At 37.8% G+C, this 14,938-nt stretch overlaps 1 protein-coding gene across 1 annotated transcript in view; it reads right to left on the reverse strand.

Moving 5' to 3' along the window:
• LOC101837990 (heat shock factor protein 3-like) overlaps positions 1–11,325 on the reverse strand; it is a 62,349-nt gene extending 51,024 nt beyond the window's left edge. Inside the window, exons 1-2 of the mRNA XM_005081149.1 lie at positions 11,230–11,325; positions 2,889–2,997 (exon numbers count right to left, since the gene is read on the reverse strand). Coding sequence (XP_005081206.1) covers positions 2,889–2,997; positions 11,230–11,325 — 205 coding nt within the window. The remainder of the gene's footprint in view (positions 1–2,888; positions 2,998–11,229) is intronic.
• Positions 11,326–14,938: the final 3,613 nt, after the last annotated feature.

Below are 14,938 nucleotides of genomic sequence, written 5' to 3' on the forward strand. Positions count from 1 at the left end.
TTACCAGAACAAAACTTGCATCACCATAACATCATGCAAAGGAGAAGGGCTCATGAAACCTAACATGTCACTGAAGGACTATGGGTGGTTAATGGGTACTGGGATTGTTGATGTCAGCTTCTTCAGTGTTGTTGTCACTTGGTAAGTTATCCTTGATCTAGTAAATAACTTCATACCTATACTTGGACAAGAAATTATAATTAAATTCAGTGGATCATACATATTAAAACCCATCAGAGGAAGATTTGTTGGTAAGAAGTAGTATTTCCATGGCAGAGAGAGAAGCACAAAAAGGAATAATGGGTATGAAAATGACCCCTTAAAAAGCCAGTACACTCGTGTATGGAATTGTCTAAGAATAAAAAGAAGCAGGAGAATGGAAGAAAGAAAGGGAAGGAAGGAGAGAGAGAGAGAGAGAGAGAGAGAGAGAGAGAGAGAGAGAGAGAGAGAGAGAGAGAGAGAGAGAGAGAGAGAAAGAGAGAGAGAGAGAGAATGGGATAAAAAATAAAACTGTACTACAAGTAGTCACAGCAAATTTGAAGAAAACCAAGCAGGAGAAATCACAGTGTCAAGCTTTAAAAGGCAAACAGTCTACACAATGGGATAAAATCTTTGCCAGGTGTACTTCAGATGAAGAATAGTATAAAAATATAAAAACTTAAAAATTAAAATTGTCAATAGATGAGCCAATGAACTGAAGAGACAGTCCTCAAAGAAAAACGCAAATGAACAACAAATGTTCTATAAAGTGTTCTATATCCTTAGCTATTAGAAATATGCAAATTAACACTACTTTGGGATCCCATCTTACCATAGCTGAAGTGGGTCTCATCAATAAAGAAAATGAAAACAAATTCTTCTGGGAAAGGGGAGCCCTGATGCTGTTTATAAGAGGGAAAACTTATATAGCCACTATGAAAATTAAAGTGGGGGTTTCTCAAAAATAATTAAAGCATATTTAGCATCAAATTCAGCATTCCTGGGCAAACATACATATTCACTCTAATTCCCAACAGCAAGGAAATAAATTCAACCTAGATTTCCATCAATACATGAATGGATAAAGAAAACATGGCATATACACAATAAAATTTCATTCAGCAATAAAAAAGAAAATCTGTAGAAAAATAACTAAGACTAGAAAATATTATTATTAAATAAGGTAATTCTGTCACTGAAAGCAATATACTACCTGTTCCCATTATGAATGATCCTGGCTCAAGGCTTTTGATTTTTTAATATATTGGATGGAATTAAGGCAGAGAAACTGCAAGAGCTGATGAAAGTAAAAGGACTTAAGAGAATGGTTTTCTTTTCTCCATAAGTGTGAAAATAAATCATGTCCGCAGTTAAAGTAAGATTGGTTAAATAGTAATGCCATAACATTGAAAGATAAAGAGAAACAATAGGGCAGAATAACTGCATGTATTAAATTGAGAGTTAATAAAGAAATATTTATATTTATTTTTTACTGTGCTTACAGCTACAATTGGTATATATTAAATATTTTAAGTAAAATATTATTTGCTGTTAATAAACATCAAATTTCTGTGCTTATTGCTCTGGATTATTTAAAACACCACCACATATACTACTTCTCAAACTTAGTCCTTGAAAGTAGGCAGTTATGATCAATGAATACACCAAAGAGGAATTCATTGGTTAATTACAAAGAAGATTCAGTATGACCATGGAAACTTTTGCCCTAATTGTGATAAGTGAGGAGAGACTAGGAAGAACAATTGTAAACACCAAGTCGGTCCCTCAGAGAAACTCTACTACCAAAAAGAAACCTGATCTTTTTTAAAGATATTTTATAACAATAGTACACAATTTTAACTATAAAATAATAAATGTTCGCAAAGAAAATTTTGAAAAAATAAAACAAACAACATTCTTAAGTATCCAAAATCTAAACAACCTTAATAATGGTATTACATAAAATGATAACAGAATTTAAATGTAGCAAATATTTATAAAACACTACATAAAAATATTAAAGACACAAAATTTAAGCACTAATGGTTTCATAAATATATGTTGTTTGTCAATAATGTTTGTATTTATAATTTTTCCATACTAGTAACACAAAAATATGTTGAAAGATCAGGCCTGTGGAACAGTATAATTCATATTTGTGCTATGCAAAACTTTCCAAACTTTAAAGATTAGAAATAGAACTAAAATATATTTAATTAAGGTAATGAATTGCACAGCTGTACAATCTAGATCAAGTATACCTAACATTTTTAGTCCCTATTCTTTAGCGCTATCACAGTAAGCTTAAACTAGATAAATCTTTGGTCCCATTCATCTGTATGATTCTGAACTCAAAAAAATTAAATGAAGTCTTTTCTGAAAGGTAAATTTTATGTTTGAAATGTTTCAAAGGAGAATGGCTGCCACAGGTACATATGTTTGAATACTTGGTCTCTAGTTGGCAAAATAGTTTGGGAAGGATTAGGAGATGTGGCCTTTTTGGAAGAGATGTGTCACTGGGGTAGGCTTTGAGCATTCAAAAGCTCACACCATTCCCAGTGAGCTCTCTATGCCTTGTGGTTGTGCTTCAAGATGTGTGCTTTCAGCTACTGCTCCAGGGTCATGCTTGCTGGTCTGCTGTCATGATCTTACCATTATGATCATGTACTCTAACCCTCTGGAATTATAAGGTCCACATCAAATTCTTTCTTTTATAAGTTGTCTTGGTTGTAGTGTTTTATCACATCAATAGAAAAGTAACTTTAGCCAATACAAAAAAAGCTCTGCAAAATTTAAATAATATACTAAAGTAAAGCTTTTCACTTAACTTGTACTTATATTTATACGTTGAAAACAAAACAGATATTTTGTGTCAAATGTTAATAATTGTACAATTAAATCCTACTTACACAGGTTGAGTTGTCGTATAAAGCTGGTTATTTTGTTATGCTTGAAGTATTTTGGAAGTATTTCATTGCAAAAGGTTTCTTCATTCACAATCTGAAAGCTGTGACCATCCTTGTAATAAAGGAAGACCAACACATAGTCATTTATAGAAAAAAGTAAGGTTTCTTTCATTCAAGCAACAATTCAAATTAATGCCTCATGAATCCCAAAGTTGTAAAAATTTACAGTCCAAATTAAAAAAGTCTTCACACTGGAAGTATAGCTCATTAGATGAGTATGTTCATAGCATGCACAAGGCTCTAGATTTAGTATTTATCATGAAGGGATATTAGTATAAAGATGTAGAATATTAGCACAAGAAATATCATGAGGAAAAATGTAATGGACTGATCATAAAAACATGTGTCCTCAAATATCACAAGTTAAACATAAACAGGCAAAACCAGACATGGTAGAGCATATCTGGAAACCCAGCACTTGGAAAATCCAAAGCAGGAAGACTGAGGGCTTAAAGTCAGTCTGGATTATACAAGTAAATTTTCTTTCCACAGACTTTGGTAAAAAAAAAAGAAGACACTAAGTAGTAATTCAAAGAATTAGCCTAACTGGGCATGGTGGTGCATGCCTTTAGTCTCAGAATTTGGGAGGCAGAGGCAGGCAGATCTCTGTGAGTTCAAGGACAGCTTATTCTACAGAATGAATTCCAGGATAGCCAGGGCTATACAGAGAAACTCTGTCTCAAGAAACCAAAAAGAAAAAAAGAAAAAAAAAGAAAGAAAGGAAGAAAAAAAGAAAGAAATCATTAGCCACTTGTAGTGTTTAGTGTTAGCTGTCAACCTGATAAAGTACAGAATCACAATGGAGATAGACCTCTATGCATGCCTACAGGGATTAAATTGACTGTGTTAAGTGATGTGGGAATACACCTCTTATTTGTACGTAGGACCATTCCCTGAGCCAGGCATCCTGGACTGAATATGTGGAGAGAAGCATGCCATATTCACCCCTTACTCTCTGATTCTTTACTGTTGGAACAAAGTAACTAGCTTCTTCAAGCTCTGGGTCCTGTGACTTCCTGCAGCATAATAGACTGTGGCCTTGAACTATGCAGTCAAATGAACATTTCCCCCTTAAGTTGCCTGTGTCAAGATATTTTATCACAGCAACAGAAAACTGAGACACCAATTAAGTTTTCAACAAAAGTTTTTGAAATTTAAATTACAACAATGAGATATAATCTTTTGTCTATCAAATTGACAAAGACTTAAGAAAATATTAATCTTCAGTGTTTGCAAATTAGCAAGAGAACAGATAAACAGGTTCTCATACTGTCGGAATTTAAATTGCCTCAATATTGTTAACAGTATTCAAAATCTCCAAACACTCAGTCTTTGGCTTAGAAATTCTAATTCCAGATTGTATAGAGAATAATTACTGATATGTGATAAGATTCAATAAGTATTTCTATATAATATTAAAATTGGAAACTACCATCATACTAGTACAATAACTAAGTTTACACAAATGAATATTACATAATGATAAAATACAGCTATATAAGGATATTTAGTAATTGGAAATGCTCATGATATATTTAAAGTGAAAAAGGCAAATTTTCAAAAGGTATAATAAATGATAGAGGTATGCAATAATAATATAGATCAATGACAGACTACCTAAGTTCTATCCCTAGCATCCCTGCTCCTCCCAAAAATATTTAAACATACAAAACAATATTACATATACTGATAAGAGTATTTATCAACGAATGTCACTACAACTACTTACTTTTGAAAAAGCAGACTGCAACAAAAAGTATTTTAACATAGGCAAAGTTGATAACATTTTTCTATGCTGCTTATTCTCTTAAATTATAAATTTAAACTTAAATGAAATTATAAAAGAATGAATTAACTCCAATGTCACGATTTTTAAACTTGATTTCCTACTTCACCTAAGAATTATTTTAAAAAGACCTACTTATCTATTATTTACCCATAGGATTCCACAGATAGTTTAGTTTTTTAGATGTGACATAGCTCCTTATAATCGCCCAAAACAGCAAGATAAAGTGTGTGTGTGTGTGTGTGTGTTATGTATATGTTTATATGTGCATTGCCTGTGCATGCATGCTCGTGCTTCTGGAATCCAGAAGAGGACATTAGGTGTCTTGCCCTATTTCTCTACCTTACCCCCTTGAGCCAAGGTCTTTTACTGAACCTGGTACTAGGTAGGTAAGCAGACCCTGGGATTCTCCTCTCTCTCTCTCTCTCTCTCTCTCTCTCTCTCTCTCTCTCTCTCTCTCTCTCTCTCTCTCTCTCTCTCTCTCTCTCTCTCTCTCTCTCTCTCTCTCTCACACACACACACACACACACACACACACACAGTTTTGGGGTCTGAACTTAGATCCTTTGCTTGTGTAGCAATTACTTTTACCCGTTGAGTCATTTCTCTGCCCTGGAGTCAAGGATTTTCATTCATACTAGTCTAGTCATTAGTGGGGTCCCTGAGTCACTCTAATAAAAGGAATGGGCATTTTAGAAGGATGGGATTATCTTTAGTGAGCTTTGAGTCACAAAACTATTTATAAACTAGTTTATTGTAAGACCAGAATCCATACCACATTAGCTTTTCCCAGAACTGACTGGTCTTCAGAGATTAAAAAATGTCAGACAATATTTGTAAACTATAACACTGTTGTGTCTCTTGATCAAACCTTTGTGGAGATACAAAAAGAAGTTTAAAATGTCATAGAGAAGAACATGAACTATAAACTGGATGAAAGGTTTCTGAAAAATTGGAGGCTTGACAATGATACATAATGAAATGAATGAAAATGTAATGATGCATGTTTCAAGTTAACCACAATGTTTATTTTGCTCCATCTTTAGCATTTTGAGAATGGAATAGTGAGTATTGAAAACAACATATGTATCAGAAAGATCACGGTGACATTACACAAGAGTGGGGAAGGGACGAACAAGAGGAGGCTTGGAAAATAGGGTAGAGCAGTAAAAGCAGGGGATAAATAAGAACAAATTATAATGGCTGGCATGGAATGAAAAAAGTCATAATTAGACCCATTACTTTGTATGATAACTTAAAAATAATTCCAACAGAAAAACACAGATAATTAGCTGGGAGTATTATCACATGTGTAATTTAGTATTCAGGAGGCAGAATCAGGAGGATCACAAGTTTAAGAGCAATGCCACTATACAATAAGGTCTTACTGAACAACAAGTAGGGGCATCTGGAGATTATCTCAATGGCAGGAGTTTGTCCAGCAGTGTAAGTCCCTAAGTTTGATCCCTAGCCCTGGAAAAATTAGAAAGCAATTATTTACATTGTGTGATCAGAACTATACTAGCTGCAAAAGAGAGAAATATCCACACTAATTTCTTTCCTACAGAAGTGGAAAGAATGGAATTTAATCAGGAGGTTGATAACACAGAGCACCATATTAAATACCCTCTCCAGAGATGGGCACTCTGCTTTTCTAAAAATGTTTAAAGTGAAACTTGGCAGACAAACCTTCTACTGATCTTTAAGTCTGATAATACTAAAGGACTTTGGGCTCATTACATCTTGCCTGGTAATTTAATAACTAGCTGAGACTTATCACTTATAAATGATGGATAGAATCAATCTTATGTTTTCTGATAAGAAAAATGAACTACGAGGACAATAGCTAATTTCACTGAACACACATTAAAGACAAAGGGGCTATGATTCCTGTGGGCTATAGCTACTGCTTTTTCATATTAGGGAATCTTTTCATGTTACATGTGAGCTATAATAATGCTAGAATTACAGGTGATAAAGTAGTAATATGGAGTACTGAATATAATGAGATACAAACATATGAATATGTATGTATTTAGTACTTCATAGTGCTGTCTTCACAGCACATTGAGAACTATCAGTATATATATACTGTGTGTGGTGTGCTCATGTGTGTATGTGCATTTCTTTTCTGAGACTGTGATAAAGCACCATGACCAAGATAACTTACAGAAGAGAGAATTTATTAGGACTTAAGAGACCATCAGGGAAGGGAGGCATGGAAGCTGGAGCAGGATGCAAGGAGATAACATACTCAACCACAAGCATGATTCAGAGAGAATGAGAGAGAACTGGAAATGGGTAAGACTATGAAACCTCAGAGCCTGTCTCTAATAACATATTTCCTCCAGGAATGCTGTGTCTCCTAAACCACAGCCAACAGTGACACCACTTGGGAACCAAATGTTCAAATGCTCAAGCCTATGGGGGGCATTTCTCATTCAAGCAGCCATATAAGGAGAGTATACAGGAAAGGTTAAGACTTCCACCAAAGACAGTAATTGCTTATAAGCTCACACAGCACAGTGAATAAGGATTGCTCCACCACTAAAATAGGTTTTTGTTAGAAAAGACACTTTCTGAATGTTCTCATAGGACACTGTGCAAGCACCTAAGATTTGGAGCTGATTCAAAGTGTTATGGAAACAGGATGGCCTGCATTTAAGTATGATTCTACATTGGAGAATGACTGTGAATGGACAGAGATTGATAATTCAGGAATGATAAAAAGCGTTCTATAATTGTGATGACAAATCACTTTATAAACATGTTAACAAAACTTGGAATTACATTCTTTGAGTGAAATGAACAACATGTCTTAGTAAGCTGTTATTTAAAAATTGATTCCATTTCAATGTTGCTGAGATGGAGCAGTCTCATTCTTGTTTGTTTTGTACTTTTATATTCATTATGGGAAACAATATTTGGGACTAGAAACTAGCTCAGCAGCTAAGAGCAGTTACTGTTCTTGCAGAGGACCCAAGTTTCTTTCTCAGCATCCACATCAGGCAGTTCATGACTCCCTGTAACTCCTGTTTCAGGGCATCAAAACCTTTTGGCCTCCATGGGAACTCTTACTCACATTGTACACACACACACACACACACACACACACACACACACACACACAGACACACACAGAAAGAGGGATATCACATAATACATATAATTAAAAGGTAAAATACAATAGATTTAAAAATCAGTGCTGGAGTGTTCACTATGCTAATTGAAGAATTATAGTATATATCATTTTCAAAATCCATAAATGTTATACATAAACAAGCAAATACCCTGGTCTTGTATCATTTTATGTATGCATACATTTTGCTTATTTAAAGAGCATGATACATACAGTATCATATCATTTTTCTTTGTGTATAACATTATTTGTGCTGTACTAACCTTTTATAATCACTACATTTTAACTTCTTTGATTTTCTATCTGAGAGTGTTAGTGATTTTTATTTCTTTTCTTGTTGTTGTTTTTCCTTATAAAACATTGGTGGAGATTTCATTTTACCTAGTCAGAACCATTAAAATCAAGAAAACAACTGACAACAAATGCTGACTAGGATGTAGAGAAGGGGGATTCTTCATTCACTATTTATGGGATTGCAAACTGGTGCAGTCACTCTGAAATCAGTGTAGAGAATCTTCAAAATATTCATAAAGAAAATTTTACCTTATGATCCAACTAAACCACTGTTCCACATGTGCCCAAAGGACTAGACTCCAGCAGATACTTGCTCAGCCATACTCATGGCTCTCTAACCACAATAACTAGGAAAAGGAAACAACTAAAATGCCTTTCACCAGATGGATGAATGGTGGAAATGGGTGTGTATACTCATTATTCGGATACAAAGAAAAATGGATTCATGAAATTTTCAGGTTAATATATAGAATTAAAAGAGTGTAATGAGTGAGGTAACCCACACCCAAAAAAACAAATGCTGAATGTTTTTTCTTATTTGTGGGTCCTAGTTCTTCTGCTATCCACAAATGCCAAGAATGTAAAAGAAAACCTGTGAGAAGGGGGCAGGGGAGTTCTAGGGAGAAGAAAAGTGGAGCATGGGTGGTATGAAAGGGAAAACAGAGGGAATACTTGGTTTTGGAGGGGCAAAGTAAGGACGACACAGGAGATGGTGGGAGCATAAATAACACTAACTATGTTTGAAAAGGTCAAGGGGAACCAATTTATTTTGTGGGTACTTAAAATAGATAATATATGCATAAAATTGTATTGTATACACACACATACATGCATGCATACATACATAATATAGATAATTGAAATTATGTCAGTTGGTTTGATAGTGTTACCAAAAAGCCAGAGACTATCAGTAAAAATGCCAGTGTCAGGCATGGGCAACCTGATTTCAAGTTGTTGATAAGAGAAATTCAAGTGACCCCCAAAAGAATATATTTACTGCTGTTGCTGTTGGTTGCCTTCCAGAGGTTGAATATACATCCCTACTGTTGACAGCACACACTTAATATGCAGGACTTAGGATATTTGAGTTGGATCTAACCTGAAAACCTCCTTCTTGCAGTCTAACTTCCATAGAACCAGAAAGAACTATGTAATTTGCTAAGGAAAGGAAGCAGTCCACAGTCCTACCCAGGTATAATGCTGATAATCACAACAATGTGCAGCATGGCTCACCTTGAAGGTGAAATAATGGCACTTATATTCTGGAAGTAACCAGCAGTCATCTAATTGAACATGAGGCCCAGTCAGTAGGAAGGAATTCATATCTGGCATAGTAAACTTTACCAATTAACCATGGTTGGAAGTCATGGACCCTAGGGAAGAACCTATTATTGCCATTTTACTAAACCTGCATAAATCTTAACTGGATTCTAAATACTTATCTTTATATCTTCAGATAAGTACAGCTCTTATTTCTCATCAAAAAACCCCTTTTCTCCGTAAACAGAGAGCATTACAGAAACTCACAACTTTTCAAAAACACATATAACAACTGACTGCTCACTGCCCAGATCCAGCTGATCCATTAACAACACAACCTTTACCCAGAGGGCTCTGGGAACAGCTCAGAACAGGGGTTAGGAAGAGTCCAAGTGCTAGAGGACTAAGACATTTGCTTTGAGAGAGTGTCTTCTATATATGACATGGAAAAAGTGCCCACAAACTTTGCATAACATCAGAATTATGAATATCCAAGGGTAAGGATCACTAGGATACAAGATTGACTCTAAACTCTTGAAACCAATTTAACTAATTAATAAGTTATTATCACTACTTTTGTGGTTTGTTGATAACCTCAGGGCCTTTAACATGATGGATAAGTGCTTTATCAGTGACCTATATCCCAGCTTTAATTTCTTTAAATATAAAACATTTACTTCAATATTTCTTTTGTATTAAGCTATATTCACGAAGAAGTTATAAATTAAAGATGATACCCACTATTTTCTTCAAATGAATCATGAGTAAGAGATATTTATGAAACAAGAGCTGATGTGAGGTGATCATTATTTGAAGTTAGCTGTGGTACTTGGAATTCATTATACCACTTTAGTATATTTGTGGTTGACAGTTTATTAATAAAAAAGTTTTAGCTCAGCTGAGTGTGGTAGTACATTCCCGTATTACCAGCACTGGGTTGGCTGAGGTAAGATGATCATGAACCAAGACCAACTTGGGCTACAGAGTGAAACCTTGTTTTAAGAACAAACGGATATGATGCCAAAGTGAATATTACTTTAGACAACTAGCCACAATCTGCCTTTAACAGATTTTACCCCCAGAGTAATTAGAAGCTAAATATAAATCAAAATCACAGTGAAAAAAGAGCATTCATAATTCACCCAGCTCATACAATGAGAGGCTAACAATGCCCCAGTGATAAAATGGGTATATCACAAATTCTCTCAGAAACTGTGACAGTAGCTAGCCATGGAACACCCGTTTTAGGTACTCTTGGCAGGAAAACTTCCTCTTTTTTACCAGTCTGATCTGCACAGTGAGTTTCAGGGCAGGCAGGGCTACATTGTGAGACCGTATCTTTCAAAGAAAGAAATAGTAAGGGCTAGTTGTGTAGCTCAGTGTTAGAGCACTCATGGAACATACTGTATGATGTCACGTCCATAACAAGTATCACAGAATAAAACCCAAGAAGCCACATAATTTGTGCTTTAGTAGAAAGGCCAGAGTATGTGCTACTCATATGTTTACGGTGAAGCTGTCCAATTCTGAGTGACTTTTTCCTCATGCAGCACGTGTTTAGTGATTCTGAGAGAAATAAAAAGGTAGAAAACGAGCAGAGCTTTTGTCAGGAATCATGGTACTCGGTGAAGTGAGGTTTAATCGTCTTATGAAACTCGACGTCCACCAAAGGGCTGTGGAGGTCGAAAAATTGTTCTTTACATCTGCTCTTCAACCTGTCTGAAAATTTCCCGCACCTCAAAAACACTCTTTCCTAAGCTACATCCTTCTATGTACACCCACGCATTTCCCGCCCAGTCTTTTACCTTGCTCCAGCGAATCACATGGTCAAAGACGGCGTCGTCTACTAATACCCAGAGTTTGGTGAGAAAGTTAGGAACTGTCTTGCAAAATTTCTCCATGTTTCGGGATGCCATTGTCTCAAGGAAATGTTAGTTCTGGACAACTGTAGGCAGCAGCGAACACCTGAGCTACCGTTACTAGGAGAGCAAATTCACTTCAGGTCAAGCAGCAGTTTGCTCTGACAAAAAGCCGATTACCCGCCAGCCATCAGAACTTTGCTTGGGGGCGGGCCTTAATTTCCCAGAGGACAATTCTCATTGGCTAGTTATAGTACTGTGATTTCTGTGCCTTCTGGCACGTGACTACTAGGGAACTTCCGGTGGAGGAAAACATCGGCAGTGTGAGGAAAAATACACAAGGAGCAAAACCAGTAGGGGGCACCACTTCGGACATTTCTCCTAGCTGGAGCAAAACCAGTAGGGGGCACCACTTCGGACGTTTTCTCTGCTGCTTTCCTAGCTGTGTGTGCTACAATAAGAGGTTCTGCAAACTCCCTCTTTGTTCTTAGCAAAAATTAGCTACTTGCTGCTAGTTAAATGAGGGATATGATATTACATAACATATATCATGAACTTTAAAGGAACAGGGACACACACTATGTACAGTCATGGTCTGACAACCAAGTGTTGAGACACGGAACTAGGTTAGCACTGAATTAGCTTGACATTGCATATAGTCTGGCAATGAAGATGAGGATATTACAAGGCAATGCATTGCAATACACGGTTCTGATGTTTTCTCTGGATAGATGGTGAGAGCTGGTTGGTATTTTGTTGTATTTGTTTGGCAGGCTTGTTTTTGTGTTTGCTTTTCAGAATCTTACTACATAGCCGCAGCTGGCCCAACTCACTACATCATACATCAGGCTATCCACGAACTCAGAGAAATCTACTTGCCTCTGCTTCCCTAGCATTGGGATTAAAGATGTATGCCATTGCACTTAGCTGCTGAAAATTCTTTGTTTGCAGTTTTGATGAAGTGAGACACTCCTAGAATATTAGAGCATCTCCTTCTGCTAGGGATAAGGTTGGAAAGGAAACCAAGAAGAAAAAAATGTTTAAAAATGTACCCAATGTCTTTTGTTGGGGTCACTTTCTTATTTCCCTGCCATTAGAAAACAGTTTGTTGACCGGCTGGAGATAGAAGTCATGATTTACGAATGTGTGGGATCTGAGTTCAGTCCTCAGCAACCACATAAAAGCTGAAAGTGGTGCCTTGTGCTTGTAATCACAGTGATGATGAGGTGGAAACAGGCATATCCCCAGGGCTAACTGTAAGGAAAAAGGTCCAGCCAAAGAAACACACCCTGAGCAGAGAAAAGAAACACACTTTGGCCCTGCAACCAGAACCAAAGAAATGTACCCTGACCCTGAAACCAGTGCTAAGGAAACACACTTTGCCCCTGGAATCAGAGTCAGTGCAAGAAATACACCCTAGCCCTAAAATTAAAGCCAAAAGGCTAAAAAGGACCAGAGACAAAAACACACTCTGGCCCTGAAACCAGAGCCAATTCTGACCCTAAACCTGTGTAGAAAAAACAACCAATCCCTGAGCAGGAGATCTAGTCAGTCTCAGCTCAGGGACTGGAATCTGACCAATCGTCACCTTAGAAATCTCTTTGGACAAAAACCGCCCCTAAGAAGCCCTATATAAACCCTGTGCCTGTTCAGCTTCTGTCTGGCTGCTCAGCTGTCCTCTTCCACCCTGGCAGAGGCAGACACTCTCCTGGACTATTCCCTCCCAATAAATTTCTTGAGTGAGGTTTGGGTGAGACCTTCCTTCACCAGAATGGAGCAGAGAGAGGAGAGAAGTAACAACTTTTTGACAGAGCCAGAGTTTCCCCTAGCAAAGCAGAGTTGTTACACTACACTCCCGGGAAATTTTCCAAACTGTAACAACGTTGCCAGGGAAGCCCTCCCTGCTGTAGCAGAGCTGTTTCGCTGGGGAAACCTTTCCCTGGAGCAGGCTGTAAGCTGCTATGCTCACTATAACCTGTAGTATACCTTGACTCTCGAGTTCCAGAATACCTTTCTATCCGAGTTGTAGCACTCATAATTCTTTGGCTCCCAAGTGCCAAAATACCTGTCCATCACATCCCAGGCACTGCAATGCTGTTCATTCACCTTAGCCCATTCGGTGAGCCCCACACCTGAGTGAGATTACCCTGCCTCAATAATCAAGGTAAATGACCTCTGAAGAACTGTTGGAACTCTGATTTCCCCGTGCATATACATACACATATCCAAACACACACACTCACGCACATGCACACACACATGCACACACACACAGAAATTGTGTATGATTATTTTTACACATTTTATTATATATTTAAATTAGAAACAAGCTTGCTTCCCATGTAAGTCCCAGCTCCCTCTCCCTCCCCTCCCCACTCACTCCCTCCCTCTAGCCCCCCCAATCTCCACCCAATCCCCACTTCATTCCCCACTCCATTCCCTGGGAAGGGTAAGGCCCTCCATGGGGGAATCTCTAGAGTCTGTCATTTTGTTCCAGGGAGAACCCAGGCCCTCCCCAAAGTATCCAGATTGAGAAAGCATCCCTCATTGTGGGATGGGAGCCCAAAGTCAACTTGTGTGCCAGGGATAAATATTGATCTACTACCCAAAACCCCATAGATTGCCTAGGCCTCCTCACTGACATCTACATTCAGGGGGTCTGGATCAGTCCCATGTTGGCCTCTCAGCCATCAGTCTGGGGGCCAAGATCTCCTCCTTGTTCACGTCAGCTGCCTTTGTGGGTTTCACCAGCCCAGTCTTGACTCCTTTGCTCATCATCCCTCCCTCTGTGTCACTGGGATCTAGGAGTTCAGTTCAGTGTTTAGCTGTGGATGTCTGCCTCTGCTTCCATCTGTCACTGGATGGAGGTTCTAGGATGGTATATAAGATAGTCATCAGAATCATTATTAGGGAGGGACATTTAAAGTAGTCTCTCCTCTAATGCTTAGTTTGACAGTTGGTGTCATCTTTGTATATCTCTGGAGTTCTCACTAGTGCCAGATCTCCCCCTCAAACCTAGAATGGCTCCATCTATTATGGTATCTCTCATCCTGCTCTCCTCTATTCTTCCCCCAACGCAACTTTCCTGCTCCCCCATGTGCACCTCTCCCTTCCTCCTCATTCCCTCTCTTTTTCCTGGCTCCCTTTCCCCTCCCCCACCCTATGCCCCCAATCTGCTCAGGAGATCTTGCCTCATTCCACCTTCTCTGGGGTACCATGTATATCTCTCTTAGGGTCCTTCCTGTCTCTCTGCCTCTCTGGCAGTGGGATTGTAGACTGGCACTCCCCTGATTCATGTCTAAAATCCATATATGAGTGAGTACATACCATGTTTGTCTTTTTGTGACTGGATTACCTTACTCAGGATGATTTCTTCTAGTGCCATCCATTTGCCTGCAAATTTCAAGACTCCATTGTTTTTATCTGCTGAATAGTACTCCTTGTGTAAATGTACCATAGTTTCTCTATCCACTCTTCAGTTGAGGGGCATCTAGGCTGCTTCCAAGTTCTGGCTATTACAAATAGTGCTGCTATAAACATAATGGAACACATGTCCTTGTTGTATGAATGTGCATCTTTTGGGTATATGCCTAAGAGTGGAATTGCTGGGTCTTGTGGTAGACTGATTCCCATTTTCCTGAGGAATCTCCATACT

This window comes from Mesocricetus auratus, unplaced genomic scaffold (genome assembly GCF_017639785.1).
Source record: "Mesocricetus auratus isolate SY011 unplaced genomic scaffold, BCM_Maur_2.0 Super-Scaffold_100003, whole genome shotgun sequence".
NCBI lineage: Eukaryota > Metazoa > Chordata > Mammalia > Rodentia > Cricetidae > Mesocricetus > Mesocricetus auratus.